At 30.2% G+C, this 27,009-nt stretch overlaps 4 protein-coding genes and 1 long non-coding RNA gene across 12 annotated transcripts in view; 3 read left to right on the top strand and 2 right to left on the bottom strand.

Moving 5' to 3' along the window:
• Nucleotides 1–123: 123 nt before the first annotated feature.
• Nucleotides 124–5,379, bottom strand: Ddc (aromatic-L-amino-acid decarboxylase). 2 transcript variants are annotated; one of them, XM_074244180.1, is made up of 10 exons: nt 4,989–5,379; nt 3,640–3,742; nt 3,422–3,542; nt 3,191–3,304; nt 2,694–2,943; nt 2,110–2,258; nt 1,936–2,047; nt 1,518–1,726; nt 1,086–1,286; nt 124–892 (listed from the first exon to the last, which is right to left on the bottom strand). In XM_074244180.1, exons 2-10 carry the CDS (start codon nt 3,717–3,719, stop codon nt 686–688), a joined length of 1,443 nt encoding a protein of 480 aa, XP_074100281.1. In that variant the 5' UTR covers nt 3,720–3,742; nt 4,989–5,379; the 3' UTR covers nt 124–685. The 2 variants fall into 2 exon arrangements, with proteins under 2 accessions (XP_074100281.1, XP_074100273.1); XM_074244172.1 differs by having other exon boundaries at nt 3,640–3,728.
• A 1,020-nt stretch (nt 5,380–6,399) lies between these two features.
• On the top strand, nt 6,400–9,729 carry LOC141528315 (uncharacterized). 2 transcript variants are annotated; one of them, XM_074244306.1, is made up of 6 exons: nt 6,400–8,094; nt 8,539–8,785; nt 8,875–8,973; nt 9,036–9,214; nt 9,344–9,522; nt 9,593–9,729. In XM_074244306.1, exons 1-5 carry the CDS (start codon nt 8,000–8,002, stop codon nt 9,474–9,476), a joined length of 753 nt encoding a protein of 250 aa, XP_074100407.1. In that variant the 5' UTR covers nt 6,400–7,999; the 3' UTR covers nt 9,477–9,522; nt 9,593–9,729. The 2 variants fall into 2 exon arrangements, with proteins under 2 accessions (XP_074100407.1, XP_074100416.1); XM_074244315.1 differs by lacking the exon at nt 9,593–9,729 and having other exon boundaries at nt 7,469–8,094; nt 9,276–9,485.
• LOC141528379 (uncharacterized) lies at nt 9,529–10,958 on the top strand. Its single transcript, XM_074244424.1, has 4 exons — nt 9,529–9,884; nt 10,151–10,249; nt 10,408–10,550; nt 10,624–10,958. Exons 1-4 carry the CDS (start codon nt 9,669–9,671, stop codon nt 10,799–10,801), a joined length of 636 nt encoding a protein of 211 aa, XP_074100525.1. The 5' UTR covers nt 9,529–9,668; the 3' UTR covers nt 10,802–10,958.
• A 433-nt stretch (nt 10,959–11,391) lies between these two features.
• Nucleotides 11,392–12,642, top strand: LOC141528427 (uncharacterized). The gene is made up of 3 exons (XR_012479374.1): nt 11,392–11,704; nt 11,793–12,375; nt 12,437–12,642. It is a non-coding gene; the product is annotated as an uncharacterized LOC141528427 (long non-coding RNA).
• Nucleotides 12,643–13,032: 390 nt separating this feature from the next.
• The window catches only part of LOC141528030 (neural-cadherin), an 86,348-nt gene continuing 72,371 nt past the window's right edge, over nt 13,033–27,009 (bottom strand). For all 6 annotated transcript variants that reach the window (XM_074243877.1, XM_074243861.1, XM_074243869.1 and 3 more), the window contains 17 exons: nt 26,381–26,545; nt 26,143–26,280; nt 25,785–25,971; nt 25,482–25,715; nt 24,811–24,983; nt 24,231–24,380; nt 23,679–23,984; nt 23,238–23,511; nt 22,944–23,152; nt 21,595–22,406; nt 19,868–20,073; nt 18,290–19,345; nt 17,856–18,045; nt 17,460–17,701; nt 17,127–17,342; nt 16,473–16,628; nt 13,033–16,100 (listed from right to left, as the gene is read on the bottom strand). In XM_074243877.1, the coding sequence (XP_074099978.1) occupies nt 15,991–16,100; nt 16,473–16,628; nt 17,127–17,342; nt 17,460–17,701; nt 17,856–18,045; nt 18,290–19,345; nt 19,868–20,073; nt 21,595–22,406; nt 22,944–23,152; nt 23,238–23,511; nt 23,679–23,984; nt 24,231–24,380; nt 24,811–24,983; nt 25,482–25,715; nt 25,785–25,971; nt 26,143–26,280; nt 26,381–26,545 (4,824 nt within the window). In that variant the 3' untranslated portion in view covers nt 13,033–15,990. The remainder of the gene's footprint in view (nt 16,101–16,472; nt 16,629–17,126; nt 17,343–17,459; nt 17,702–17,855; nt 18,046–18,289; nt 19,346–19,867; nt 20,074–21,594; nt 22,407–22,943; nt 23,153–23,237; nt 23,512–23,678; nt 23,985–24,230; nt 24,381–24,810; nt 24,984–25,481; nt 25,716–25,784; nt 25,972–26,142; nt 26,281–26,380; nt 26,546–27,009) is intronic.

Here is a 27,009-nt window from a genome sequence, read left to right as displayed (position 1 = left end):
CACTCTCGATAGATTATTATCTATGATTATGTATCGTTGGTCCAGAGAACGTTAACAATTTATTTACTTATTTATTTAAGCGACTACGATTGTTATTTAAATAAGATACTAAACACGCGAAACTTTAACATTGATTATTTTATTTAAATTCATTCAAGGCAATTCTTTGTTAGCTTCCTCTATTTTTATTAATAATTAATAATAAAATACTGAAAAAAATTGAGGTCACTGACAAAGATGTCTTTAAGCGAGTATTATTCATGATTTTGCCGCAAATTAAAAATAATAATTCTAATTTTTTGTTTTGGCTAAAATATTGGTCTTGTAAAAAATAAAAAAAAATTGTTCAAAATTTAATTTAATAAATTAAAAAAATCTTTCTTTTTTTTTTTTTTTTTTTTAGGATCAATAATTTCACTGTAATTTCAAAAGTAAAATTCAAAATTCTCTCAAGTTAAAATTTGAACCTTTAAAGAGCACAACCAGTGTGAAATTTTCAAAAAATCAAATTAAATCAAAAATCAAATTTTTGTTTAAAAATTTTTTTGTAGGACCAATATTTTCGGCGTAATTTAAAAATTTTCAAGTATTTATTTAAAAATAGCGGCAAAAATCTTGGAACTTAAGACTGATTGCAATTTGCCGGAGCTAAAGATTTACAGCTGCGTGTAAATTGGGCCCGCCATCACTTTGTAAGCGATTGCTCGTCGAGAAGTTGATCTGCAATCCGCTTGATCTCTTCCCAGGAGTACTGGATGTCTTTGCTCTCGCTGAACCGCGAGCAGACAGCGAAGCGCAGGAAGAAAATGTCGGAGCACTTTGACGGGACCAGATGAATGTTACCGGCGCCGTTTATTCTCTTTAACAAGGTCTCGTTCAGCTCATTGGAGCCCTGTCAAAAAATAACAATTATTAGATTGTTTAAAAGAAGAAAAGAGAAGGTGGCTGTCAATTGTGGTAAATCATAAGTGATAATTTAGGCTGCAATTAAGCAACATCAAGACACATCCAGATCAAGGCCTAGAGAAGGTATTTCAAGGAGATCAAGATCCATCTCAATGCTTATTGCTTGTTGTTGGAATTACCTTGAGCCGGAAGCAAACTAATCCAAGAACCACTTCAGAGGTGATTTCAAAACGCGCGTCTGAAAGTACCAGAGCTTCGAATTCGTGGGCTTGGTCCACGTGCTTGCGGATGAACTTCTGGAGATTCTCCACCCCGTATAGTCGCAGAACGAACCACAGCTTCAATGCGCGGAATCTTCTGCCCAGTGGTATTTGCCAGTGCTGAGAAATAAGGTTGATTAATTTAATTAAAATTAAATATTACAATTTAAAAAATTATTTTTAATTTGAAACTTGTAATTTGAGAATTAAATATCTAGAAGCGAGATAATTAACTACAATGCGCCATCTGTTGAAAATTTTCAATACTATTAAAAAAAAAGATTTTATTAAGGTATTTACTTTGAATGAACTAATAATAATATTTATTATTAAATTTATTAAAATACATACTCTGTAATCAGGTGCTGACCCTTGCATATCATGTTTCAAGTACAAAGGATCGACGTTGAACGCATTGATTACATTAGTCGGATCTTTTAACCACATTGCAGAACAATCGAAGTTCACCAGCATCCATTTATGCGGGTTGAAATTAAATGAGTCTGCTCGCTCGATTCCTTTCATTAGATACCGGAACTCAGGACAGATAAATGCAGATCCTTTAATGAAATCATTTTTTATGTTGAAAAAAAAAATTTTTTCCGGATTTTTTATAGCAAAATTTCAACGCTGTTTTTTTCAAAAAATATGCTAAACTTATTACTTAACATTAAAAGTATTTTATAGATTTTTTAAGTTTTGATTATTGGTTTTAAATTAATTAAATTAAATATTGATGATAAAAAAAAAAAAAAAAAAAAAAAATTACCAGCATAAGCAGCATCAACATGTAGCCAAACATTCTCACGATTAGCAACGATACCAAGTTCGTCTAAATTATCAAATGCACAGCAACAAGTTGTTCCAAGAGTTGCTACGACCTAAAAATAAGTTCATATAAAAAGTTGGAGCTTTAAAATTTAAATTAATTGAAAAAACTTACATAAAATGGTATAAGACCCTTCTCTTGATCCTGACTGATGGCTTCCGCGAGAGTGTTTCCTCGTAAGCTGGATTTTGAGTCTACATCCAGTTGATGGAACTGTACACCACCGAGTAATCCTGCACGTTCCACGGAACTGTGAGCTTGACCTAAAAAAATAGTAATTTATTAAAAAAAAATATTTTTTATGATCGAGTATTTTAAAAAGTGAAGAATAAAAATAAATTTTTTAAAATTTAGCAAGCATTTGCTCTTAAGTGTTCAAAATTGATCATATTGATATTGACGGTCAGTGATTTAACAATTTTAAAAGTTTGATGGAGGGCACAGTAGCCGGCTACGGGAGTAATGGATATAACCAGAGTGGTTATTACGCGTTACTATGGCGACTAAGTGCTGGATGATGAAGTACTTTCCCATACCACTCGCTCTCGCTTCGATGTGTACTATTTTTCCCCTCACCATTGACTTTTGTTAAATTGAGAGTAATAAGTGAAGTAAAAAAAATTGATATTTATTTTTTATGCTCAGTCTAAAATTTTGAGGGATTATTTATTAATTAGGTGAAGAAGAAAGAAGCTTACGTGAACAATAGGCTACAAGCTTTCCTACAATCTCGTTGTCAGTCCACTCAGGATGCTCTTGCTTGATCTGTCGGATTTTTTTTGCTTTGGCACCTAAAAGGGCTACTAAAGTGGCTTCGCTGGCGGTCCCTTGGATCACGCCTCCGCCTTTGCCACCACTGCATGCGAGGAACTCTTTCGGGAGGTCTAGCATTTTTCCAAGCCAATCTAACATTATCACTTCTAGCTCTGTGCATGCTGGACTTGCGATCTAAGTATTTGATTTTTTATTATTTTTTAATTTTAATTTTTTAAATAAAAAAATTAACTTGCAATTTAATATTTTAATTTTTTAAATAAATAAATTTATTTAAATAAAAAAATTCACTAATTTTAGTATTTTTTTTTTTTTTTTTTTTTTTTTTTTCTATTTTAAAGTTTAGTTAATAATTTTAATAATAAACTAACAATTTTTTTTAAATTAAAGAAAGAAGAATATAAAAAATAAAAATATTTACCCAAGTAAAACCGATGCAAGCGATAGCACCACTTAGCATATCAGCAACAATAGAAGGATACGACTGTGCTGTTGGGAAATAAGCATGGAACCTTGGACTATGCCAATGAGTTACCTATAAACACAAGGTTGCTGGTTTTACACGTGTTTCTACACCATAAATTAGACGATAAAAAAATTTTAAGGCTGTAATTTTATGGATTGTAATAGGAATAAGCAATTAAGATGTTACCCCGGGCATTATTACTCTCTCGATGTCGTTCATTACTTCTTCCCACTTGTCCGGAGTCTGCGGTGCACTTGCTGGCAGCAAAGGCTGTATGTAGCCCGGTTTTACCGTAGGTAACACTGGCCTAGAAAAAGGTAATTGTTACAAAATCATTTTTAATTATTTTTATATTTAATTTTTAATTTCTTAGAATTTAGTCCGGTTTGATTAATTATAATTACCGATCGCGGATGTTTTCCAAGTAGTTAGTGATGAATTCTGCCATTTCTTTAGCGAAATCTTTGAAACTGTCGGGATCCATTATTAATTTCTGTAAAAAAATTGCTTTAATTTAAATGAATTAATTATGCTGCAATTAATAGACCGTTTAAAAATTTTTTTAACAAATAAATTACTGTAAAAAAATTTTTTTTCAACTTAGAAATTTTAAAAAATTGTAAATGCAATTTTTAAAAAATAATTTAGATGAAAAAAATTATTTTATTTAAATAAATAAATTAATAAACATTTGAGAATTTTTTTTAATCAATAAATTATTGTAAAAAATTTTTTTTTTAATTTTATGTCTACAAATTCTAATTGCAATTGATTAATACGATTATTTGAACTGTAATTAATTTTTCTAAAAGAAAAAAAAAATGGTCCGCTGTCTGCTGAACTCAGTATCACATAAATAAATATTTAATGAATAAAAGATAAACGAAAAGTGATATATTGTCTGAGGATTAAATTATCCTTAATAGACTGAAGATCGGTATATCCCAATAGAAAGAATTTAATGTAAAGTATAATAAATATATATAACACGATCTGATATTTATTTACTGTTAAATAATACCAACATTTATAATAACTTGCAAAAGTTTACGGACTTATATAAATGACCATGACTCGCATACGCAGGTACAACTATTGCCGTACATTCTATTTTATTTTCACTCTATTTCATATAAAAATAAAAGTTGTAAAATAAGTATCTGGAAATCCCCTGACGTCAAAGAGCCGGCTATTTAAACTTGGGATTTTCTTTGAAGAAATTCAACACAAAAAAATGTCAAGTGTTTCCTCAACTCTTGATGACCAATTAACTTTTTTATCGCGATAAGTGTTAAGTAATTGTTACGAAAAAGATCACGGGAATTTCTAGTTCTCGGTAAACATTTTTCGTAAATAAAAGCACCTAGTACAATTAAATAAATTTTTTTTTAACAAGTAATTGATAATTAAACACTTTATTTATGTATTTAGTGCGATAAATTATTATGCGAAATAAAGATTAATTAATTATATAATAATCAATGAACCGATAAATTTAACTTTCACGTTTGTTAATAGTTTATTTTGTGTTTACATTCTCTTTTTAAAATTGCTTAATAATTTATCATTGTGCCTTGACACTATTATAGTTATAAAAATTTATTATTAATTGGTAAGTTAGTTTATCAATTGATAGTGCGATAAAAAATTAATTAGCAAACTTCTGATAAATTTTATAATTTTTTTTAATTGAAAAAATTATTGTAAAAAAATTCTTTTCTAATTTAATTAATGAAGAAAATTTTTATTCTACCTTATATTGGAGATTTTTAATCTACTTTGTATTGAAGAAGAGTTATCAAGTGACGTAAAATTACAAAGAGAAATTCAAATCAAACTTATAATAATTAAATAAGCACTTTTTACAGATACTGCTGATTTGGAGGATGGCAAACGAATGGCGTGAAGCTCTTACGCCGTCAGGCTTTTATTTAAAGCCCCACTCTCCTAGATCCGTCTCTTCCGTTTCACGGATGGACCAGCCAATCGCGTGCTTTACACTTATACTAGACTAAAGGGTCTGTCACTAGAACTATCAATCGGGCTTATTAATATCAATAAATAGGATAATGAATAATGAATAAGGAATTAGGAACAACCAACTTATACTGTTAGTCATTTTTTTGGGGGAAATCACGGGAGTAATAGAGTAAATATTCAAGCTACTTATATTCTTCTTCAACTTCTAGTTTTATTTTTTTTTTTTTTTTTATGATTAATTAACAATCTAAAGTAATTATAAGTTATCTTCTCATGATTTTTTTTTTATTTTTTTTTCTTCGGTTGTAAAGTATGAATTTTTTTTTTATTGTACTAATTACTAGTTATTATTTAAAAAAAAAAAAAAAACTTAGTTTCTAAAACTTACTCATTAAAATTAAAGAAAAATTTTTTTACTGTCTAATTAAACACTTAAAATAAAATTTTGGTTTAATAAATAATGACTTTTGTCAAATTGCACTGTACTTCGTTAAATATTGACGTTTTTAAAGATATAAGCTCATCCCGATGTTACACTCATCAAGAGCTTTCATTTGAGTACCCACATGCATTTTTATATATTTTTCATATATACATATATATAATATATATATAAATATGTTAAAAATTGATGTGGGTATTTAAATGAAAGGTCTTGATGAGTGTAACATCAGGATGAGCTTGTATCTTTAAAAATGTCAATAGTTCACAAGATACAAGGTCATTTATAATATAGATTATATTTTAGACATAAAAATTTGTATTGCTCTATACTTCTTATTAATTTTTTCATATATGTTGTGAGTTATAAAAAAAATTATTTATTGTAATAATTAATTTTAATTTTCTGTATTATAAAAATTAATAATAATAATAATTATTATTATTCTATTAAATTAATGAAAAAACTTGTTAGTAATTTTTCTTCAATAAATATTGCAAAATATCAAGCAATACATAACTTAATGATTGATTACATGATCGATAATTGATAAATTAAGACTTAATTTAAAATACATGATACGTCTATATGACCTATAATATATTACAGCTTCTTATTTTGTCCCTAAAATTTTTTTATAAAAAGAGTATTGATTTTCAATCAAACAAAGTTTTAATTTGATAATTAAAAACTTTAAATAGGTGACTTTAATATAATTAATAAAGTTAAAATCTAAAGTATATAATAAGTAAGAAAAAATCAATGAACATTTAATAAAATCAGTCGATAATAACGTGAAGAAAAGTAAAAGTTATTAATTATAATTCCTATTACTAATTTGAGCATAAAGGATTTAAATGAACGTTATCGATACAAAAGGGAAGACAAATTGAAGCGTAATTATATTATAAACTTGACGAAGAGATTCTCAGTTTGATTTAAATCGAGTTAACTTGCTGCCTTGGACTACTTGAAGAAAAAGCTGTGAAAATAAAATATTAAATTAACATTAGACGTGAATAGGAAAAACTTAGAAAAAATCTATTATATATTACATTAAATTAAACGAAACAAAATTTAGTGAATGTCAAATCAGCATTGAAATTTAAGAATCCGCTCACTCGTGAGGAAATTCATGTACTGTACAGAAAACGTAAGGACACTAGTAAAGATTGTATCTCTATTCACATACGACTAGAACTGTCTACAATAAAAGTCCTTGGGAGATAGAAAGGCTTTTAGTTGTGTCAGTTCGACCGCATATCCTCAAGTCTAGTCAAATGTCAACAATAGAATTTTATATTATTTCATTCTACTTTATTAATTGGTTATTTTTGTTGTCAAAAAATTGGGCAATATTGAAATAAATTTAAAAATTAAAATAATTTTTTTTTAAACAATTTAATAGATGAAAAAATTAAATGAATAAATCTAAATCAAATAATTGACGTCTTATATCAAGAGCGACTTATTTAAATCTACAAGTACAAGAGCAAGTGAGGAAATGAAAAGAAAAATCCTCTTTTGTAATTTAAAGTCTTCTTTTATAAATCTAAAAACAATGCAATTGTAAAACTACTGGTACTTTATATAAATTTTTATAAAAATAAAAAACTGTGAACGTCTTTGTGCCGTTGCTATGGCTACGGACAATCGATAAGGATAATCGTTCAAATCACTTACTGTTACTTTTTATCTTACAATTGAACCAATTGAAAAGATATCCTTGTTTAAGTTTTCTCTTTTCATTTTTTTATTTTTATTTCTGGAAAAAAAAAAAAAAAAAAAAAAAAAAATTCTTTTTAAGTTTGAAATTTTATATTTTGTCTTGTAAGCAATTTAACGAAAATGGATTAATGAATAATTGTTAAATTAACACAAAAAAGTATTAAATTTTTAACATAAAATTTTTTTCTGTGCATGAAACAATACACTTGAATATTTTTAAGAGTAAGAGGATGATTAATCTAAAGTTGGGAAGCGCAGGAAATTAATTTGATGAAGATGAACTAGGGAAATTGAGTGACATAATCAAAGGATAATTTCCTGATGTCACACGGATCGATGATCGCTTTGTCTGCGTCCTTGTTCGCAGCCGAGTTCTCTGAGATTTAATGTCATGCCTATTGTTATGTATTTGATTATCAGCCGGGGTTGTTTTATCATGATATGTTATATGGAAAGTCCTCTTAGCTTTATGTATGCATATACATGCAATTATATATGTATATATACATAAAGTCCAGCAGGTTGCGATTGATTGAGCGGAGAATTATGCGGGTGATTTATTTTATTTAATTCTGTACTTTTTCTGGGCTATCAGCTAATGCAATGTATTATGGATGAAGTGTAATGTACTTTACACAGTATGTTGTTCATCAGTTTTATTGGCTAGGGTGCAAACGGATTCATTTTTATGCTCGATAATAAATTATGGGTAAGACCATTCTGACCTGCAGGTGACCTACGTTCTTTTGTGAAAGTTTACAAACTTTCAATTTAATTTTTTAATTATTAGAAATTTTTTTTTAATGAAAAATTATTTTAATTTATAATTAGAATAATTCACATTAAAAAAAAAATTAGTTAATGCATTTTTTTAGAGTCTAAATAAATAATATGATTTTTTTTTAATCAAATTTAAAAAAAAAAAAATTAAATTGAAAATTTTTGTTGTAATTAAATAAAATAAAAATAAAAAACTGAGTTTGACGTGAAGTTGTTTTGAGTAACCGAACCTTTCAACGTCAATCGTTTGCGTGAAAAAAGTCAAAACATAACAAACAATAATACGAATGATAAGTCAATCTAAATTAAAAGGATAATATAAATAGTTTGTATAATTAATAATAATAAAATAATTTCCATAATCTTCTATCAGGATGGAAGCGGTGAGAGATTGGGTCGAGTGTATAAACGGCCACTGGATAGCGATGATCGCTGCAGGAATGTACACACACATTCGTCAAATATGTATAATTGGATTCTGCTTTGAAGACGGGCCAATTGTTCATCCTTCATACCCGTCTCTGCTATTTACTTTTTCGATTTTGTCGGTTTTTGCAGAACACAAACCTTGGCCGAGGTCTTTGAAAGTACCACCGGCTTATCTTTTGTACATCTACGAAGTAAAATATATTTTTTAATTTTTATTTATTAATTTATTATTAAGAGCATAAGCAAAATGTCAATGTTACTCAAATAATTATCATTTCAGATGTTAGTTGCTGCTTTAGTTGCTAACTTATCAACTAGAGTAATTTGGACACCTCTTGTCCACGTTATTTGGGCTCTGACTCAAGAGTCAAGTAAATGGGTAAGTTTATTTATTTTTCTTCGTTTGAATTAAGAAAAATACTAATTTAATTTTTATTCTAGCTAATGTGGATAAATTCAACGATGGGACTAAATTCCTACTCAGTAGTTGCTGGTCTCGCTAATTTCATGGCAACAGACGAGGCTGCCAACTACATGACATCTTGCTTGTCCATACTATCGTTCGTATGGATGATGGACGCTACAGAATCTCTTGATGCTCTGCTCGATTATTTGTCCAGGTAATTTCTAAAATAAAATAAAAAAAATAATTACAAAAAATAATTTAATAAATATAATTAGTGATTAGTGAATAGTCGTTGAGAATATGACAGAGAATCTTCGAACGAGCGAGGTATTGTTTTCTTCAGGAACAAAATCTATAACTTATGGCTTGTGGGAAGAGGACTCAACGCTCGTAGGATTTCCTTCCAAGATCCTGAAGTAACTGGTTGGTTTTTTTACTCTCGCGGGTCGATTGATACATCCAAGTCGTCATTTTAACTGGAATAAAATATTTAAATTAAAAGTTATAAGTTTTAAAATTGATGTAAGTTATATAAAATAAAAAACGTCCAATTGCAAACAAGTTCAGAGTTATAAGTCAAATATGGTTTTAGATTTTTTTTTTTAATTTACGTCTGTCAGCATGAATTACTTGAGTAATTAATTATTAATAAATATGATAAATTAATAATGACAAAAATACTCTGTACTATTTGGGCGTTGATTTTAAATACCAGTAGAATTTACATTTTTCAAACAAGCTCGCAAGAAGATGATTACGATGACTGGGGCACCCAGGTTAAGTTATTTTTCTTTGCTGCTGGGGTCTATGTTATCATTGCAAGAGTCACGTTGTTTCCTTCATCATTTCGCCAACCCGTAGCACCCTTTCTTTGTCTGTATGAGGTAAGCTTTTATTAAAATTAATAAATTACTAATTTACAAAATATGACATTAAAGTTAGCTGTCATTTGACAATTTTTTAATTTTTTTTTAACAAATAAATTTGCTCCAAAAAATTATTTTTAAAAAATTGCATTTGTAGTTTTTTTTTTTTTAATTTTTAAATGTCAATTTTTAAAAAAAAATTTTTTTTTTTGCTATAATTTATTTGTTAAAAAAATTATTAAATATCTGCTAAATTAATTTGATTTATTAATTACTTTTTCCAGCTACTGGCAACCATGTTCATCATTGAATTCTCTCTGGCTTGTGTCTGGAGTCCCATCGACGCACTCTTGTTGCATGTCTTTCCTAAAAGGATTTGTCACGTAACGTAATTCATTTATAATAATTTTTCTACACCTTTATTTTATAAATTAAAGTATCTGCTAAATTAATTTTCAATTTTTTTAAATTGAATTTTAAATAAAATTTCAATATTTTATTTCAATTAATTTTTATTCATACCTGTGATTTTTATTTGCAGATGCTGAAAGAGTCCCAACAAACAGAAGTAGCTGACGTGATCATCAAATATGAATTACCGATGGCTCTGACGTACTTGGTGTCATTTGGTTTTTTTTTAATGACACTCCATATTACAGAAGCAGTTGACTTTTCTATTTACAAGTAATTAATAATTAATAATTAATTATTTGTTATTACCTGACAGTTGACTAATTGTTGTTATTTTTTCTTACAGCATATTTGGATTGAAAATATTCCTGGAAGTCGCTCTGTGCAAATTATATCAGAGAATATCCTCAGAATTTCCTTCAATGAATCAATTCGTCAGGTTTGTCGACGAGCCGTACAACGCAAGCCAGAGAAGAAAGTACTCGCGCTGTCAATATAATTCTTGTTGTAGAAGCTGCAGATAAATTATATTTTTTTTAATCAATAAAATTTAAAATAATTTTTTTTTTTATAAAATTGTCTTTTTTGTATTTTTGAGCTTAAAAATTTTTTATTTAATCTTAGATAAATTTATTTTTATAAACTATGAAGAAATATGTGATATTTATTTGATTAAATCCATAATCATATTCTTAAATAAAATTTTTTAATTTTTTTTTAACAAACAAATTTGTTAAAAAAATTTCATTTTTCCTTTTTTTTAAATTTCTATATGTTAATTTATTTTTCTAATTGTTTTAGCCATAATTTGTTAAAAAAAATTCTAAAAATTATTTAATATCTGAGGCGGAAATTTTTAAATAAAATTTAGTTCTTAATTAATCCGCTTTGCAACAATGGTAACACTTTTTCCTTTTTTGTAACTGACAACTTTTACGTTTTTACTTCCGAGTGAAATTGCGGATACAAAAATAAATTATTAAAATTATACTAGACCGGTTTATAATATTAATAATTAATAAATAATTATTTTAATACATTAAACTAATTACATTAATAAAAAAATATCTAATAATTTAGTAAAATTTTTGAATTAAAATTTCCCGCTAAAAGCGCCTCCTAACGGTAGCGTCTTAGAAACACCATTTTGGCGGTTGGAAGAGTAACGGTCACAGCACTTTTGGCGGTTGGGAGTGTAACGGTCAGAAGCTTCGCGGAAACTTTTTGCGTCGTTCGTTTTCCATTTACAAGTAGACTATTTTTTATTTAAATAAATTAAATCCGTTGTTTTAATATTTCTATTGATAAATTTGTGATAAATTTTTTAAATTAATAATATTTTTTTTCAATAAAATACAATTTTTAATAGTAATAAAAAAATTTTATTTTTCCGCCATTTTAGGTTGATTTTCTAGGTTGTTCCACAGGTATCGTTGCTATTGTTCAATTTTTATATTTTTTTTTAATAAATTTAATTTTTTTTTCACCAATCCTGATTAATTTTTTTACATCTAGGATCACAAGACTCACTGGTCAATTGTTGGTCAGTTGAGTCAAGAAGACTGCACAAAATGGCGTTTGTCATTTTAGCCCACTGGAGTACGAGACCCACTGGTTCATTTCCAACCAACTGGGTCGAGAAGAATATGTGCAGTGTCAAGTGAGTAATTAGTTTAATATTTTTTTTAAATAATTTTAGCCCATTTGGAATACGAGGCTCACTGATTTGTGGCCAACTGGTTGAGCCGAGAAGAATACACGCAGCTTCGAGAAAACAAAGTTTTATTTTTTAAGTGAAGTGATGTTTTTTTTAAAACCGTACTTTAAATTACCGTGAAAAAAGTGAAAAAATAAATTTAGCAGATAGTTAATAATTTTTAGAATTTTTTTTAATAAATAAATTATGGCAAAAAAAATTAATTTAATTGTTATAAAATTCTAAAAAAATTTCTAATGTCTGTCAAGTTCAGTGTTATTAAAAAAATTATAAGTTCTGTGAGTTTGTGAAGTTTTGTGCAGTGATATTGGTGTAAAAAATGGAGTACCAGGTCAAGATAGAGAGTTCTAGCGGTGAATTTTTTTTATGGCGTCCTCCGAAGTAGGTATTTGCAATAATTTTAATTTTTCAATTGATGCTAATAATTTTTTTTTTGTTTCAGGAAAAATCTAACGTATTTTTCTTCGGTGGTGAATGAAAACTTGTATTATTTTATTTATTTCTTCTTTTTTTTATTTTTGATTTTTCTTCTATAGAAAAAAATAAATTGCAAATTTTTATTAGATAAATTTGAGGTTCTTTTGGGGGTTTTTAGGATTAAAAGAAATTTAATAATATATTTTATATACCTTTTTTTTTTTTTTTTTTTTTTTATTATTAAAAAGAAGGCATTTATTTCGTCCAAACAGAAGTATAATTAACGTACAAATGGTATGGTTATAGTGTTAATATCAAGTAATTAATAATAAATACCAATTAAATTTAAAATACGAATGTCGATTATACTGCAGATAGTAATCTCTAATCGATACAATTTTTATTATAATCGTAATAATTATAATAATATTTTTTCATATATATTCGGTAATTGTACTAATGAGATGTGTTCAGTGGCAGTACATATATATTGTATATATATATATATATATATATATATATATATATATATATATATATATATATATATATATATATATATATATATACATATTTAGTATTCAGTGTATCAACATCTACAGTAAATATATATTTATTGGCTTATTTTTTTTTACTTTTTTATTTTTTTCTGGTAAATAATCAATTTTATTAATCTTGCTCTACTAACTCAAAATTATTCCAATTTTTTCCATAAAAAAATCCAAAGTTTTAAAAATTAATTGTGCGCAAAAAAAAGTCAAACCAGTTTTTAGTAATTGTCATTTCAATTAGAGTGTTTAATTCAAATGTGCGCACTCACTCTCGTTACTTTACATTATGTACAAGATATTGACAGTATTTGAATTGAATAATTAAAAATGAATAGGTGTAATGAATTGTCGTTTGAGTGAGTTGAGTTTCAGCAAGATTTATAATTAAAAAAACAATATTCAATAATAATAATTAAATATATCAGTGTAATAACGATTTGTTTCTTTACCATTATCATCATCATCATCATAATCATTACCATAATCATTATCATATTTTGTTAATCTTCAATGTACATACACAATAGCAATCTAATCATCTCTCTTAATGCCACTGCACACAATAAACTCATGTGTTAACGATAAAACATTTTCTTTTATTTTTTTTTTTTTTTTTTTTTCTAATAGTTTTGTTATTTTATTCATTTAAATAACGTTTAGTTATCTTTTCTCAATTTAATGCCAGTCTGTAGGAATACTGTCTCTGCTTAATGTCTAAAAATTCGATGGCGTTAAAGTAATTCTTTATCATATCATAGAGTTTCATTTAAATAAACACAACTATAGTCGGTAAATATAATGACGACGTAATGATCAATGAACGAGGTGTTGATGAATAAAGGAGTGCAAGTAGATAACGAGGAAGGGATTATGGAAGTACATATGTTAGACGAAACATTTAATAAATGTTATAATTATAATTTTAATTATAATAATAATATACTTTTTAATTTTAATACTAAATATATGATATATATGACATATGATAGACTAGGAAGAGGATTTTTGGGACAGCGTATACGCGATTAAGGGTCCTTCAAAATTTTGTCGCTCTAGCTTCGGGATTTAATTGCAAAAGTGTCTAGTTTTTTTTTTTTTTTTTTTTTTTAAATAAATTAATAAACATTAAATAAAATATAAATACGATAAAAAAATTTTTTTATTTATTTTTAATATTAAAAAAAGTCGTATCAAAGGTAAAAAAAATTTATAAATTAAATCTAGAGCCACAAAATTTTAAAATACCAAAAAAAAATAGTAGAAATAATTATCACAACATTTAAATGATGCAATTAAAAATTACAATAACTAAAATAATTAAAACCAGAGTTACAATTCACTTCGTTGCTCTGATTTTCCATCGTAATTTCCATTTATTTTAATCATCAATTCTTTTTAATAATAATTTTGTTTAAAAATAAGTAATAATAATCATTATAATTACACATCCGTACATCAATAATTATGCACTTATACAAATAGTCTGATGACTATAATACATATATTTATATTTATATTTATATATTTATATATATATATTTATATCTAATCGTTAAATTGACTATTAATATCCCGTTGAGAATTTACAAATCAGTCGATTGGATGGCTAAATGATTTTGTCTTTGCTTTTATTCACACAAACAAGTACGACATTTATTAATAACTAAGCGTTCTTAAGCTTGTTGTATTTCTCGTGAGATTATTTATTTTAAATCTTAAAATTTAATTTATTTTATTTAATACATATGTTGTCTGACGTACGTTTTTTTTTTTTTTTTTCTCTCCTGGTCTTCGTAGCCTCTGACATAAAGAAATACAAAGTTTGTTGTTTAAGTCCCGAGACTCAAGTATAAATGTTTTAGCCTCGTGTAATTATTTTACACTTAATTAAATATTTTAATGACTTTTCTACGTGTATGTTAATCTTTAGTTCACGATGTGAGCAATGGATCATTATTTAATAATAATAATTAATAATTAATTGATAGGTATGGCAATAAACCATTGATAGATTGCGGGGTAACTAATTATCAGTATAGGTAATACAGTTAATTATTATACATCACGGTCTTAACTGCGTACAGTTATAATGTATAATAAAAAGATTATCATTAATTTATAATTTAATACAATACAATATAATTAATTAATTAATTAATCAATAAACTAAAAAAGGATAGAAAATCGAGACTTAATCTCCACGTGCTGAGATCCGAGTATTTAATATATATTTTTTTTAATTAGTTTATTTTTTACGTATAAAAAAGACAAAAGTTTAAAACTTTAAGATTGTTCTTTGGTATTTGTTATCAATTTATTATTTCATTTTCTTCTTTAATATTTATAATTATTATTATTATTTTCCATAAAAATATTTATCGTGAGTTAAAAACACGTAAGCCGATATTCACACGACACGTTTATAATTAATAATAGTAATAATAATTTAAAATAGTTTTTAAAATTATCTTATAACTTTTAAAATATCAATATCAATAATTATAATTATAATAATAATAATACCAATAAAAAATATCGGGTAATAAATTAATAAATTATTTATACAAAAGTCACCTTAACAATAAATATGCACATTTAGGAATGAAGTGCTTAAATAAACGCGCACTTAACACACACCCATGCATCAATGCGTGCAAGTATTAATTTTATTTATAATTAATAATTACTTATATTTGTTTTTTTTTTATAATTATTATTTAAGTTAAATATTATTGCAAAGTTCGTGCTTCAGGTAGGACACAATTACGGGTTTTATATTTATATATTTAAACTTTGTTTCTCAAATTTTAGCTTTTAGTTTCTTTTACAGCTAAACTTTTAAGAGTAAAGATTTTAATGGCGGGTAGTTTTTAAGTCGGTGGCAGAAACTTTCACTACGAATTATTTATTCACAGCGGGTATAATTTTTTATGAGATCGCGGAAATTGGCGTCGCGCACTGGTATCATAGCGGCTGATAGTTTAAGCTGTTTATCTTTCTATTTATTCAATTAATAATTGTTAATTGTTTATTCTTCCTCCTCACTCTCGTCCGCCGGGCCGTACATATCCGCTAGTTTGTCGAACCTCGGGCCCCAGGCGCCCAAATACTCGTACTCGTGCTGTTCGTCGTCGGTTCCTGTAACGAGTAAAGCAAAGTTGTTAAATTATATAATTACAAGGGATGTTAAGTAAGCTTGCTAACTATTTTACAGCGATTGCCAATGAGGGCTTGAGGCTAAGAAATGTCGATACGTGCTCGTTGATCGTTTACCAGCAAAGGTTAACTTCCGGGTTGTTTGAGGTTTTAGTTATTCGGGTACCAATTAATTTATATATTTTATCGGATTATGACGTAGTGACGTGACGGGGTACTTGTTGCATTATTAATTACTGTTTTACTAGCTAACTATTGTAAATATTTTGCATAAAAAATTAAAAGAGATCTAGACTTCTGATAAAAAAAAATTTATAAGAAATTCAATTTGTAGTTGGATAAATTATTAATTACCAGAAGCTAACGATGACAAAGATCCAGCAGTACTTCCACCGCCTTCATACGCGTAATTTCGTAAATCATCAAACGGCGGAGCGTTTGGATCGCTGTCAGCCCTTTTTTTGTGGTCTTCAATGAATATTCCAATATTCGGTTCTGGCCCCAGTGAATCTAGAAATTAAATTTGAAAATATAAATAAATAATTCAAAAGCTCAAAGTCTCTGCAGACGTAACATTGCAACAAACTAAAACTTTCTTATGTGTAAAGTAAATAGTTGTTCTCGAATTTTATAGAAAATGAAGTCACTGAGGACTCGAAAGGGAAACATTTGTTTCGTGCTCGGTAATTCTTGGTAGAAAATAATAGAAAAACTTTAGTCACGGCACCAGTAAACCCCCAGAGAATTTAAGCTCTATCTTTTTTTGTTTGCAAGCTTATTCCTATTTTTTTCCCCAAAGACTTTAATTGTCAAGTAGGTTTAATTTCCGAGTGATTTATTGACCAGGAAGATAGAAGTTTATTTATTTATTTTTTTTTTTTTTTTTTTTTTTTTAACCGTAACTAAACACTTATAAGCTTTTAAAAAAATTTTTTTTTTAATTAACTATCATTAATAAATAAAAATAAAAATGTTTAACCACAGGGTAATGTTATTAGCTTCACTTACATGCAGCTTTACACGATAGTAATTTTCCTCCCATGTCTGGAATAGGACCTCCGATAGGTATTTGAAGCGGCGTGATGTCAAAGGCCGTCATATCGTCTTCTCCACCGCCTTCGTCGTCATAATTAATAATATTCTCTCTGACGTCGTCATCTGGTCCGGGGTATTTGATGTGGGCCTCCCTCCTTCTATTAATTACCACGAATACCAACACCAGCACTGAAAAAATAAACCATCCATCGCATCATTAAATGAATTATCTTCCTCCATTATAATTATAATTATATTTCATAAATTAATAATTGGAATTAAATTACAATTAAAGTACAAACTCACCGAGAATGACTAACAAACAGACGAGAATGGCAGCAAGCGCGCCCATGCTCAACTTTAGGGTTTGTCCTTCTTGAACAAGCTCGCAGTTTTCGCCCCAAAAACCGTCGGGACAAATACACCTGTACCTGAGCCTCGGGTCTTGATTAATGCACCTTCCGCCGTTCAAACAAGGGTAATCTATGCACTCGTTCTTGTCCGTGCACCCTTTGCCGTCGGGGGATCTGACTTTACCCTCTCCGCATCTGTAATTTATTTAACTATTTTGTTTAATTGTTCGGGGATTTTTTATATTTAACTTCAGTGTGGTCTTCTCTATTAGACTCGGAACTAATTAGACTACTCGGAGTCCTTTAATGACGGGATTAGATTAATTGGTTAAGTAAATAATCTACTTACGTGCAAGCGTGCTCGTTCCAAAGATCAATACACTCGAACGGTTCTGGACAAAGTACGTTATTACAAGGCTTATTAGACGGACACATACGCTCTAAATTCCTTGCCATTGTCGCCTGTCCCCATTGGGTTCCATTCATTGCCGGTGGTAACGGAAGGTGCTTGCCTTCCAGTCTTATGTCATCCAAACATCCTGGAACAATTAACGCAATTTGTGAGCAAATTTATTGCTTGTATTCATTGATTTAATTTAACATTTTAGGATTTTGTTATTAAATTTTTAGTTGTAAATTATGTGTCTAAAATAAAATTTTAGATCAAAAATTATATCTTCAAACTTATAGATCCAAAATTCATAGATAAAAAATTTTTTATCAACCAAAACATTCGCCTGACAGAAATTGACAGAAAACAAATAATTTAATACGACATATTACCTTTCTGATAATCAGCATAGACCTCAAAGGTTCTAACTCCAGTGTATTCAGCCTTTCCACCAGCATAAACTCCCTCTTGCTTGTCAACAAGTAGCCACTGATGGCCCTCGAAGGAGAAGGTTTCATTGAACCGTCGTCCTTCGCCTCCATCAAGCTCCAAAGTCGCCGCAGATCCGTACCTGGAGACTCTCACAGTGTGCCATTGCCCGTCATCAACAGTGATGGCGCTCAACCAGATGTCCCTTTCTTCAACCCTCAGACTGTTCAAATTGTACCTGAACTGCAGTCTGCTGCCCTTAATCTCCAGGATCGCGTACTCTCTATTGTGCTGGTCACTAACCCTGAAGAGCTCTCCGTGATTCTCGCGGGTCCTGAATCTCAGTTGAATCTGGGTCGAGTACCTGTCTGGCTCGAAGGATAGAGCGTATTTAACATAACTCTGCTGCTTGAAAGTGGTCGGGATTGTCTGAGTCATGCACCCTGGTCCGGTCCAGCCGGGGTTGCATTGACACCTTGCTTCGGTGAAGCTTCCTACGCAAGTTCCGTGTTCCCAGCACCTCAAAGTCGACTCCTGGTTCCCGCAGATTTCGTCTGTCGGAGGACAACCCGCTACACTGTGCTTCGAGAGACCTGGGTGAGCGAGATCGTAAAGCTTGCTATTGTGGAACAAGTTCCTGATGCACCCGTCGAAGCCCTTGTTCATCGGCCGCGACTTCCACTTGTAGTGCGACGACTCAAAGTGTTCCATGTAGGACCCGCCCAATTGCAGAGGCGCGTTCACGTTCAGGTACTCGTTGAACGGCGGAACTGCTCCTGTAGCCTGACACGATGTTCCGTCGAGGGTTGGAGGAGTTCCGTCTTCTTGCTCATTTATTTCCGCGGACTTGCAGAAGTCTACGATAAGTTTTACTGTTTCTGTCGTCCAGAAAATGTCCAGTCGATGCCATTCTCCGTCGTCTAATGGACGCTTTGTCTTTACTTTTAGTTCCAAGGTTCCTGATCCGAAGTCGATTAGCAGTCGCGGTACTCCTCGCTCGAGCTCCACGGAAATAAAGTCTAGAAAATTAATTATTTTTTTTTATTGATAATAAAACATTGAATTTTTTATTTTTAAATATTTTTTATTAATTCAAATTTATTTTATATGGTTTTATTGTCGGTTAATATTTTATTGGCGGCTAAATTTCAGTTTTAGAGGTTTCTTAAATTGATTTGAAATTTTAGGAAAATATTGTCGAGATAAAAAATTAAAAATTGATAACTAAAAAATTCAGAGTGTACAAAACCTCTCAAAGAAAGATGAAAATGTAATTATTAACTAGTTTGTAGAAAGACTGCTCCCGAAGTTTGCTCTCTAGATATTAGTTTTGGGAATAAGTAGAGCCTGTATTATATTATAGAGCACTGTAGAAGCAGGAGGAATTCGTGTTACAGTTTTGATAGTTTGAGACAAGGGGACATCTCAATAGAAATGTAAATATTGATGTAATTTGATGTTATATTCATGAGTAAAGGGGAAGAGGAAGATGAAGATGGAGGAGCGAAACTAAATTATCAAATGAAAGTTTAGTAACTTACCGGAAACCATAACTTCGTCGGATTCTGGTTTCACAATAGGGCCATTGTACAGTAACAAACCGTCAGGCTTTCGTGTGATAAACTCAAAACTGAGGTGACTGTTGTCGCACATTTCTAATGCCGGGTACCAAGCCCAGCCGTTGCCACGGAAACTCCGCGCCGTTTGCTGACATCTAGGCCCATTGTAGCCCGCTGGACATTGACATCTAATAACAAACATAATAAGGAGACTGACTCAGTTGATGATCGGAGAATATATATTTCCATTTACCAGGCTGATTATAATTATTTCTCAGCTTCTTTTTGTTCTGTTATGTCAATCTGACGTAAAGCTGGAAATTAAGTGTCCGGTTGTAATTAAATTTTGATCGATACTGTCATTTTTGTTAATTAAGCTACCGGGAGTTGAGGGTTTACACCGCCTACGGGTCAGGTTTAATTAACTGCTGACTTGATGCTTGAATGGAAATATCTCCTGATTGAATATTAATGGTTGTTTTTGTTAATTGCTAATAAATAAATTAATAACTGATTTTTTTTTAATTTCACGCTCGGAAAATTTTGATTTCAAATATTAATAATTGAAATACTTTGAAAGCTTTTAATTAATTTTAATAAATTATAACTATTAAAAACTTGAAGTTGATTCGCAAAATATTTTTATTTAAAATTTTAATAATTAAATTATTATTATAACGAAAAACTTTTTAAAATTTTATTTTAAAAATCTAATATTTTTATATGTTAACATCCTATTATGGTTTCATTTCATTATGTAAAAATTTATGATTTGAATGCAAATCATTTACCATAAATTTCCGTGTAGTAACTTTTAGTGATTTCATTTTTTTTTTTTTTTTTCACGATTAAATCTCTCACGCCTGATCCAATTTTAGTTTCTAATTTCAAACGTCGGAATCTTAAATAAATTTGATTTTAGTTTAAAAAAAAAAAATAATAATAAAAGCCGTAAATTTTTTAGCATCGCGTAGCGTCCTAGCGTATAATAAGGATTCATACATTTTTAAAGTAATAATTTATTTTGATATTTTGTTTTGTACATTTTTGCTATAATAAAATTGCATAGTTTAGTCGCTTGAAAAACAATTAAAACTTATATATTAAATCCAACAATTATTTTATTTGAATGTGATTAAAACTCGGACAATAACAGTTATTACGTCAACAGAAATTAGAGATAATATCTAAATTACAAACAACCAAAAAACGGGGGACAATTATCATTAAGCAGTAATTGTCGATGGAATTAAGCGGTAAATAAAATATCTCACGGCATTAAGTAATTACTATTTAAATTTAAATTAAACAGTACACAGAAAAAAAATTTTTTTTATTGTAAAAAAATTCTTTTCTTAATTTAAGACATTTTTTTTTATAAATTAAAGGTGATGGGAAATATACCTAAGAATTGAATCTTTTAAAAAATTTAATTTCTTAGTTTAAAATATTTTTTTTCCATAAAAAAATCATTTTGCTTTATTAAAAATTTTCAATACCAAGAAAATAATTATTTTAAATCATAAAAATATTTTCGAGCCAAGATATTTTTTTTTGTGGTGATATTAAAAAAAATAGAGGATCAAATATCAGCGGTAAAGCGAGCGTGATATCTTCAAACTGGAGCGCGTCAATATTAACATGGAGCGTTTAGTATTCCGGGTATGTTTAATTTATCATTAATAAATGAATTTATAAATTCAACTCACGTTAATCCATATCTGCCCTCGATGCACCGTCCGCCATTGTAGCAAGGGCTGTTCCGGCACGACTCGGTGGTGGTAAAGTTCCTGGCACCGCAAGTGCACTGGGCAATAACGTCAACCCTGACGCCGACCAGGGCGGTTTTATTAGCATTCACCATGTACGGCTGATTATTAATGTCGAGAATATTCGTGCAGCTTCCCTCGCAGACCTCGTTTTCATAGAGACACTCGTCAATCCCAACCATGGTGATGTTTATCCCGACCTCTTTCTCGATTTCTTCCCGGTGCATCAGGACCATCCCATTTAGCCTGACGGCTTTGTAGTAGGGGGACCCGTGGGCCGCGAACCTCACATCTGTCAGCGGCGGGTATTTTCTGCGCTGCTGCACGCTGAAAACGTCGACATTTTCCCTCTCGATGTCCAGCAGCAATGCCAATTTATCCTTGAACAGATCCGCTTTGCTCCGCGTTAGCCTCTGGTTCTTGTAATCCCACACGCGGATGAAGTCTTCGTCGGATATTCCGGACAGACGTACTGACCCGGAATTCATTACTGCCTCGTGCGGTATCGTCTTTACGGTGACGGTTACGTTTGCCGGGACGTCAGTCTGGGTATGTTTACGGTCGTAAACTTTGAATCGTAAATGATACTTTCCGTCGTGGGTGCCGGATTTCATCGATATCATCCCTGAATCTTCGTCGAGCTTGAACTGGGCGTGCTCTAAACCTTCCCAATAAAACTTCTTGTCCGGCAAATCCCAGTCGTCCAGGTCGTAAACGTAAACTCTACCTATTTCCGTGTCTGGTGATTGTCCCTTTAAAAAAATATCCGGGTTTTCAAGTGTTATTTGTTGGTCTAAAGACTTCATTGCACTTGAGTTTAGTTAAAATGTTTTTTTATTGAGAATTTAGTGCTTATTTTTTATGCGAAAAAAAAATATTTTTTTTTTTTTTTTTTTTTTTTTAAATAAAAAATTAAAAAAATAACACTGAAAGGTTTTTTCTTTTTTATATATTTGATGATGTTTTATAAACGTGACCTATGTTTTGTAGTTTGAATTTATAGTTTCGGCTTTTCGTTATAAAATTTTATTTATTTTAGCCTTAGTGTCAATATCAATTCACTTTTATTTATTTTACACAAACTACAATTTTTTTTTTTCATTTTATTTTATTGCTGTTTTTTATTTTACTTGAGAGTAAAAATCATTTTTATCAATATGAATATTAAATTTAATCAATGTGGAAAAAAAAAACATTTCTAAAAAATTGAATTTTAAATTAAAGAAATTTTCATAGAAAAAAAAAAAATTTAACATCAAAAATGTAGCGATAAAAAAAGCAATACTCACAGCATAGTTATATACAAAGATATCCTTAGACCCAGGTTGCATTTTGTTATCATTAACATCGCCAATTACAACAGTAAGAGTACTCGTACCGGCCATAAGCGGAGTTCCGGAATCCTTTATTATTATGGGAATTAGATATTCCTTCTGTACCTCGCGATCAAATGAGCGCAGGGATGATACAATCGCCATACCGTCCCCATTAGCACCCTCTGTTATCAAAAGGAATAGATTAATACAGTAAACCTCCGGATACCGGGAACAATACCATCAAAGTCCAAGATAATCGCTACTAACTGTTATCACTCTCGACTTTGAAGCTCGCGCGAATGATGTCGTCGGCATTGGGGTCCATTCTGAAGGTGAAAGGCGGCCCGTTGCTTCTAGACCTGTCGTCGTCATCGGTCGCTAATATCTCAATCACTTTTCTCGGCATCGCATACTCCGGCAAAACGGGTCTGTAATCTTTTAAGAAAGTCGGCGGATTGTCGTTTATATCCGTGACTATCACTGTTAGTGTCGCAGTCGCTGTTTTCGGGGGAATTCCGTCATCGATCGCAAGAATTTTGACCTAGAATGAATTTATATTTATTACCAAGGGTTCAAATGTTCAGATAATTTATCTCGGACATTTATAAAAAAATTTCAATTGTAAAAAAAGCACTTTGATAATAAATTTATAATTAATATTTTTTTATTAAGCTGAAAAAGATGAAAAGTGAAGCAATTTCCACATACTTGATGTCTCGGGGTTTCTTCTCGATCGAGGCTCCTTTGTATGGTGACAGTGCCGTTTTCATTGATATGAAACTGCCTCTTGCGATCGGAACTTCGGTCAATCGCGTAAGAAACCTTACTGTTGCCTCCCTGGTCGGGGTCCGTCGCTTTGAAGGTTTCCAGGCTATTTCCGACTTCCGCGTTCTCGAGTACCGTCGTTTCGATGTTTGACTTATCGAACTGGGGCTTGTTGTCGTTTATGTCCCGCAATTTAACTACCACCCAGGAGTACGCGACGTGGTATTTGTCGTTGTCGTTATCCTCGCCCTGGAAAGTATTTTTCCATTTTTTTTTAGTGTTATGTCTTTACATTTAAGCTGATGAAAAAATAAATTTTATTCAAGATAAAAATTTTAACCAGGAAAATTATTTTTAATTAACCATAGAAATTCGTATCAACTAAAAAGTTTGAGTGTGTAAAACTCTTTAGTAAATTTTTAATGTATTAGTCTTTATATTTTAATGGTCCTTAATCGATTAGTAAATATTAATATAATATTAGTCTATGTGTACCTTGTCGTTAACTTGAATTTTAAATCTGAATCCATTGCTTTGTAGCTGGTTCTCAAAGTCTAATGGCTGGACTATTTTTAATGAACCAGTTCCATCGTTGTTGCGAACCATTGTGAATTTATCAGCACCAAACCCGCTGTCATCCAGTACCTGAGGAACAAAAGATTAATGCATTAAACCCGAGAGGAGGATGAGGAACAGAAGCTACTCAGTTTCACTGTTGGAGAAAAACGCATCGAGTGTAATGGGCTGATAGGGTATTCCGTTAGTCATTGACCATCACCATCAGCAACTCATTTGATGTAAATAAACGGAAAATGCTGCCTGGAAGAATAGATAGGATGCGAGCAGAGGTAAAGAGACACCGTGACGAGTCAAAGAAAATTTTAACCGCTTGAAGCTTCAAAGCTGGGCTCTGCTCAGGTGCATTAGTGTGCTGGGGTGTAGATTGGCGAGGTGGGCGGGGGTATGTATGCGGTAGAGCTTTCAGAAGCCCGAACGTTTAAAGTAATTTCGAAGAGCGGCTGATGGCGCTCTTTCTCTGGCTCTTTTTCGTTCTGGTTCTGGCGAATAGTGTTACCTTGTATTGGAACTTGTTGGTTTCGTCGTCGTCGTGAACGGTGACAGTGAGAATCGGCATTTCCGGAAGGTTTGTGCCATCTGTTTCATCCACTTCAGTGAGCCACTCATCTTTAGTGAATTGCGGAGGCATGTCGTTTATGTCTTTCACTCGTATCGAGGCCGTACCCGTGCCTGTATAAATAATACCATTTTTATTTTATTTTTATCTTCACTCGAGATTTTTTCTCTCTGGTCGGTGGGAAAAGTTTTGATGAGTTTAATTCAAAGGTGAAATGAATTTTAGATTTAGTTTTTTTTTTTTTTTTTATTTTAATTTTTGAGGATTCATTTTTCTAGTTTGTTAAAAAATTTTTTTTGATTAAAAAGGATAAATTTAGAATTTTTTTTTTTCATCTTTAAAAAATTATTTTACAAGTTTAAAAAGAAATCTAAATTTTAGTTGCAATAAATTGAAGAATTATTAAAGAATCAAGAAAAATATTTTTGATTAGTTGGTTGGTTGAAATTATTGCTTTTTTATTATCAATAAATAGAAAATAAATATTGTGGTATTCTGGCCTCTGTTTTTCAATTTATTATTTCCACATTGAAGTGAACGCGGTCTCGCAGAACATAGATGAAGATGAAAATAAAAATATATTAAAGAGCGATTTGTATATTTGTAGATACCTTTTAACGAGCCGCCATCCACCGCAACTATTTGTATCGAGTAATCTGGCGTACGCTCCCTATCTAAACAACAAACAGCGGTCTTGATAACGCCAGTATCAGGTTCAATTTCAAATATCGGAGAGCCGGTCTCCTCCTCGATAACATTTTTCTCGATCGAGTAAATAAGTTTCGCGTTTGTTCCCTCGCTCGGGTCGTCGTAATCGACTGCGGTCATCGTCATTACCAGCATTCCTGTGTAATAAAATATTATTAAGTGAATGTTGATATTGATTTTAACTTAAAAAAAAAATAATAAATCACCTGCAGTTCCATTTTCTGTAACATTACCATGATAGACGCCTTGCGGAAATATCGGGGCATTATCATTAATGTCTTTAAGATTAACCTGAACATCGGCGTACCCAACAAGCCCTTCTCCGCCCTCGTCCTGAGCAAACACCGTGAATCGCCACTGGGGTCTTCCGTTTGGCTGATCGCGATCTAACGGCTGATAATCGAATTCGATTAGTTTTTTCTCCCGAGATAACATTTCAGAATGGATTGAAAATATACATATATATATATATATATATATATATATATATATATATATATATATATATATATATATATATATATATATATATTTATTTATACTTTGAGCTTTATATTTTCTTACCTTGAGCACATAAATTTCGCCGGTAGTACGATTGATATCGAACTTACTGTTTGCCGGGTTATTGGGATCTATTCCTTGACCCGTTAAAAAGTAAACAATATTCTGAGGCCTGTCTTTATCACCGTCAGTTGCCATTACCTTTTAAATATTTGAATATTAGAGAAAAAAAATTAAAAACCGCTCTCGGCAAACTCTTAATTAAAAAACAGATAATAGACATTGATCTGAGAAAAAGTACCTGAAGAACTCGCTTTGGCAAATTTCTGTCATCTTCCTCAGTGATTTGAGTTCGGTAAGTAGGTCTCTCAAATACCGGAGGATTATCATTAACATCTTTTACATGAATTACTACTGTCGTGTAATTCTCACGGAGATTGTCCGACGCTGTCAGTTTTAATTCGTACTAAAAAAAAAATTTACTTTTTGTTCTTATCAGTTGCATACAATTTTTACTGAAAATAATCTGAGTATATTTCACTAATTTTTTTTTTTAACTATAAAAGTTTAAAATAGTCTTTTTTAAAATTTTTATATGAATTAGAAAAAACATCCATTATTTTTATAATTATCCTGAGTTGTTTAATATTCAAACATTCAAAATTCAAGATTAATTGCCGAGGATTCTAGATCAAATATTAAATTCTAAGCGAGTAATTATTTGCAATATTTCGTGAATATTATCATTAATTTATCAAACCACACAATAGTCAAGTTATATTTTATTTATAATTCGTTAAAAAAAAATTAGTTATTAATAATTTTTTTTTTTAACTTTTAGTTCATCAAAAATTAAATAAATTAATTAAATGTCAGAAAAAAATTTAATTCCAATGGACTCGAAGATATTGATTCCTAGTATTGTAACGC

This window comes from Cotesia typhae, unplaced genomic scaffold (genome assembly GCF_013202065.1).
Source record: "Cotesia typhae breed Kobodo isofemale line unplaced genomic scaffold, CoteBio_Ctyphae contig_11, whole genome shotgun sequence".
Classification (NCBI taxonomy): domain Eukaryota; kingdom Metazoa; phylum Arthropoda; class Insecta; order Hymenoptera; family Braconidae; genus Cotesia; species Cotesia typhae.
The sequence above is the reverse complement of the archived record's forward strand: the minus strand, read 5'-3'. Positions and strand labels throughout refer to the sequence as shown.

What these genes read in the sequence shown, in the direction of transcription:
- Ddc (XM_074244180.1), bottom strand. Translation starts at nt 3,719, where the DNA reads ATGGATCCCGACAGTTTCAAAGATTTCGCTAAAGAAATGGCAGAATTC. An exon ending in AGAGAGTAATAATGCCCGGG is followed by an intron (nt 3,305 to 3,421) that starts GTAACATCTTAA and finishes TTGTGTTTATAG; the next exon opens with GTAACTCATTGGCATAGTCC. An exon ending in TAGTTTGCTTCCGGCTCAAG is followed by an intron (nt 893 to 1,085) that starts GTAATTCCAACA and finishes ATTTTTTGACAG; the next exon opens with GGCTCCAATGAGCTGAACGA.
- LOC141528315 (XM_074244306.1), top strand. Translation starts at nt 8,000, where the DNA reads ATGAAGTGTAATGTACTTTACACAGTATGTTGTTCATCAGTTTTATTG. An exon ending in TGCTCGATAATAAATTATGG is followed by an intron (nt 8,095 to 8,538) that starts GTAAGACCATTC and finishes ATCTTCTATCAG; the next exon opens with GATGGAAGCGGTGAGAGATT. An exon ending in CTCAAGAGTCAAGTAAATGG is followed by an intron (nt 8,974 to 9,035) that starts GTAAGTTTATTT and finishes TTTTTATTCTAG; the next exon opens with CTAATGTGGATAAATTCAAC.
- LOC141528379 (XM_074244424.1), top strand. Translation starts at nt 9,669, where the DNA reads ATGACAAAAATACTCTGTACTATTTGGGCGTTGATTTTAAATACCAGT. An exon ending in CCTTTCTTTGTCTGTATGAG is followed by an intron (nt 9,885 to 10,150) that starts GTAAGCTTTTAT and finishes TACTTTTTCCAG; the next exon opens with CTACTGGCAACCATGTTCAT. An exon ending in GTTGACTTTTCTATTTACAA is followed by an intron (nt 10,551 to 10,623) that starts GTAATTAATAAT and finishes TTTTTCTTACAG; the next exon opens with CATATTTGGATTGAAAATAT.